This window comes from Arachis hypogaea, chromosome 17 (assembly GCF_003086295.3).
Source record: "Arachis hypogaea cultivar Tifrunner chromosome 17, arahy.Tifrunner.gnm2.J5K5, whole genome shotgun sequence".
In the NCBI taxonomy this organism is placed as follows: domain Eukaryota; kingdom Viridiplantae; phylum Streptophyta; class Magnoliopsida; order Fabales; family Fabaceae; genus Arachis; species Arachis hypogaea.
In genome coordinates, this window is record NC_092052.1 from 48,895,426 (window position 1) to 48,899,255 (window position 3,830).

General features: G+C 33.3%; 1 protein-coding gene across 1 annotated transcript; it reads right to left on the bottom strand.

Annotated features, from left to right (window-relative positions):
- Positions 1-244: 244 nt before the first annotated feature.
- Positions 245-2,506, bottom strand: LOC112763271 (protein FAR1-RELATED SEQUENCE 5-like). Its single transcript, XM_025808987.1, has one exon. The coding sequence runs from the start codon at positions 2,504-2,506 to the stop codon at positions 245-247; it is 2,262 nt and encodes a 753-aa protein (XP_025664772.1).
- Positions 2,507-3,830: the final 1,324 nt, after the last annotated feature.

A 3,830-nucleotide genomic window follows, 5' to 3' on the forward strand; every position in this document is an offset into this window, starting at 1 on the left:
CGATTTTCAGAACCCTGAAAATTAGGGATTTTGCCAGTGAGAGTGAGACTGAGAGTGAACGAAAAGGGAGAGGGGCAGTTTACCCGTTATCGCTAACCGGTATTTATTTGACAATTATTACATCTAGAAAGTATAAGCACGACTATTGGAAGAATGTATAAAATCTCATTAATATAGTGAGAAAAAAAAAATACAAATACAGAACTGATTTTCTACCCAAAAATATTAAAGTTTATGGAGGTTGCTAATTATCACTATCTAACTTAGCCGTCACTTCGGTACACATGTCGCCATCGTCCGAACCGTTAGCTTCATTTTCTGTAACATTGTTGTCAATGTCCTTTTGCCAAGGACATGTTGTCTTCTTATGTCCTTCCATTTGACAAACACTACAACGTTGCCGCTTCTTCTTCTTAGATGGTTGTCCTGAGCCTCCAGTGGTTTGATGCACATACGGATCGCTACTTCTAGCTACACCTGACTGAGGTTGATTAGTGCCTTCGTCTGCAGCCTTGTAAGATGAGTACAATCCCATAATTATGTCACGTGTCTCTTCATATCTCTCTGGTACTTTAGCAGCAACAGCAGCCAATTGTTTAGAAAATTCCACCAAGGCACTTTGACGACTAAGAACAACAGCATCCCTGGTGAACCCACTTGGATCATTGAGTGCTGATGTAACCTTTTTTGTCCATCTATCCAATACCAATGACCGGGGAATCTCACAGATGTCTCTGTCAACCATAACTTTCACAATATGTTCGCAGGGAATACCAAATGACTCCATTCTTAAATAGGTACACATGAAGATCATTTCTTCTTGACAAAAATCAATGGTCCACATAAAATCGGGCCTCCCATGCTTACACACAATGTACTTTATGCAATCATCAGTATTATCTATGTTTAGCACCCGCATTGATCCAGCTCTAGAGAGAAATGGCCGAAAGAAAAGAAATATCTCATGAGTGTATAACTCAGCAGCATATCTCTCTAGCAGCTCTATACAAGTTTGCATGACGGGCACCCCACGTGTAGATTCATAATCAGCATTAAATTCTTTAAAGCGCATGTATGCAACACACCTTTGAAAATGCTCTACAAAACTTGTCAAATCATACCGCGACCCTACATACCTTCCCACAATTAAGTGTAAACCTTCACATCTTGATGTAGTTCTAAAGCCAGCAAAGAATTTTCCTCTTAGATATGCAGTAGCCCACATATGCTTCTCTTCGTACATGTTGATCACCCACGGCTTATCCTCAATGCCAAATTCTTCAATAAGCTGAACCCACTTACGCTTAAACACGGGAATTTCGTAGTCTCCTAACATGATTTTTCTGAATTTAGATGTAAACGATGGATTTCCAACATTGCTAGTTGCATTTCGAATAAGGTGCCAAGCGCATAATCTATGTCTAACTTCGGGAAATACATCTCTTACTGCATTCCTAATGGCCATGGCCCCATCAGTTATGATTGAGGTCGGGGTCTTGCCCCTCATTGCAAACATGAGCTGACGCAGGAGCCAAATATATGTATCAGTAGTTTCGTCCGCAATTAACGCAGCAGCAAAAATAATTGTTTGGTTGTGGTGGTTAACCCCGCTGAATATGACTAATGGACAACTATACTTGTTCTTCTTGTACGTAGCATCAAAAGCAATAACATCCCCGAAGAGTCGGTAGTCTAGTTGGCTAATCCCATCAGAACAGAAAAAATTATGTAACAAACCTCTTGAATCGTGACATGCCTTGAAATATAATTGTGGATCCTTTAACCGCATATCCTCCAACTTCTTCAACACTCGTGCTGCATCACCAGGAATTTGACGCCTTTGCCGAGCAATCTCATTGTACATATCTCTAGGACCATAGCCAACAAATTCGTACCCGCCTGCTTGACTAGCTAGAAGACCAAATATCTGTGAGGTGCTAATCCCTGACTTTAGCATGTTCATCATTTGCATAATATCTGCCTCTGACATTTTTTTGTGGGCAGGCAACATAGCACTGAATTGTGTATCCAATAGATCATGGTTGTGTTCGTCAGAAAAATAAAAGATATGCCACCTTCCACTTTCTGGTACAAATTTAACATCCATTCGGGCTTCACATCCAGTTCTTGTTTCCAATCTAGGCTCCTTCTTTCTTTTTTCCATCGTGTAATATTTCTTCATCCTGAATCCTTGCCTATGACATACAAACTTTTGTTTGTAAATCTTGCCAGTACTATTCTTGAAGGTCTTGCTCTTCCTTGCACTAAAGCCCTTCGACTTTGAGTACTTCATATAAAAATCAAATGCAAGCTGCAAAGTAGAAAAGTGGTATTTGCCAATTTCCTCCGCAAAATTCTCACTAAATTTTAAAGTTGTAATGTCTTGCACGGAGTCAACCGCATAAGCGGCTTCAAGGATATCTTCTGACATATCAGATTCAGAAAAAAATGCTCCCTCAGTAAATTCATCTCTGAAATCTTGTTCGAATTCATTCTGTTCATCCATCATATCTTGGTCACTTACTAGCTCTTCTTGTTAGTTAAAGTCATCGTCCTCCTGGTATTGCTCATTCATCTCAGTGTCCGTAAATATACCTGACATCTTAAAAATGTCCAATGAAAAAAATTATTTAATACACACAAAGTCATATATTTTTATTTGTGGTAAAAGTTAAAAATTAAAAGTAAATAATATTTAAACTTTTTTGTTTAACAAAATTAAAATAAAGCACAAAAATAAGAATAAATTTGTATAGGAGTACATTCATTATGTTATAATTTTAATAATTAATGTAAATTTTAAAAAAATGAATAAATTTATATTTATTGTGATTACATTCAAAAGTGAATTATATGTATTCTTATAATCAAGAAGTATACTTAACTTCTTTTATAATAAGTAAGTTTTTTAATAATTTAATTTATTAAAAAAATCTCATCTTTTTATTTATCCTACAAAATAAAAATTCATATTAATAGTTTTGAATAAGACAATTAAAATAAAATATAAAAATAAAGCTTGAATAAAAAAATACAAAGTTTTTAATCTAAAAATATAAAATAGTTAAAAAATAAAAAAATTATTTAAATATGATTTTTCAAGACACTCTATAACTTAGATGAATAAATATTATTTTTAAAATGAATCATGATATATTGATACAAAACTTATTGTATGTAAATTTTTTTTTAAAAATTAATAAACCTCTCTCGTTAATAACAATATTAGAACTTAAATTTGAACGCTAATTGATATTATATATTGTGTAGGTACTTAGAGTATATTAGAAAAGTACGCTAATAATTTGAAGAGAAAAATTATTAGTGTAAATTTATTTTTTAAGAATATTAATCTTTATTGAACTATTCTACTTTTATTCCTTCAAAACATATCTTAATAAAAATATTTGTAACAATAATTTACATCCAATAAGAATATCTTAACAAGCAGTTACATCATTCTGTCATGGGGTAAAATAGGAAAAAATAATCGACACCCAACTCTCTGTATTCCTAATATAAATTGTTATAGATAAGTATAGTTTCTTAAAATTTTGGGGTGTCCGGGCCACTACTCGCCTCCTCTAGGTCCGTCCCTGATTGCTAGCTAATTAATTAATAATAAAAAATAATAACATCTATTTACTTTTTAGTATTTCTCAATTTCTATGAATTAATAAAAGATAAAAAAATATTTTTTTCTTACACAAATAATTTCACGAATAAAGTATCGATATGAATAATTGCAAAATTAGAGATTCTATTCACTGACATCGATTTTGTAATCAAAACGATGGTTTATTTTTTGAACACTATAATGAAAAACTTGA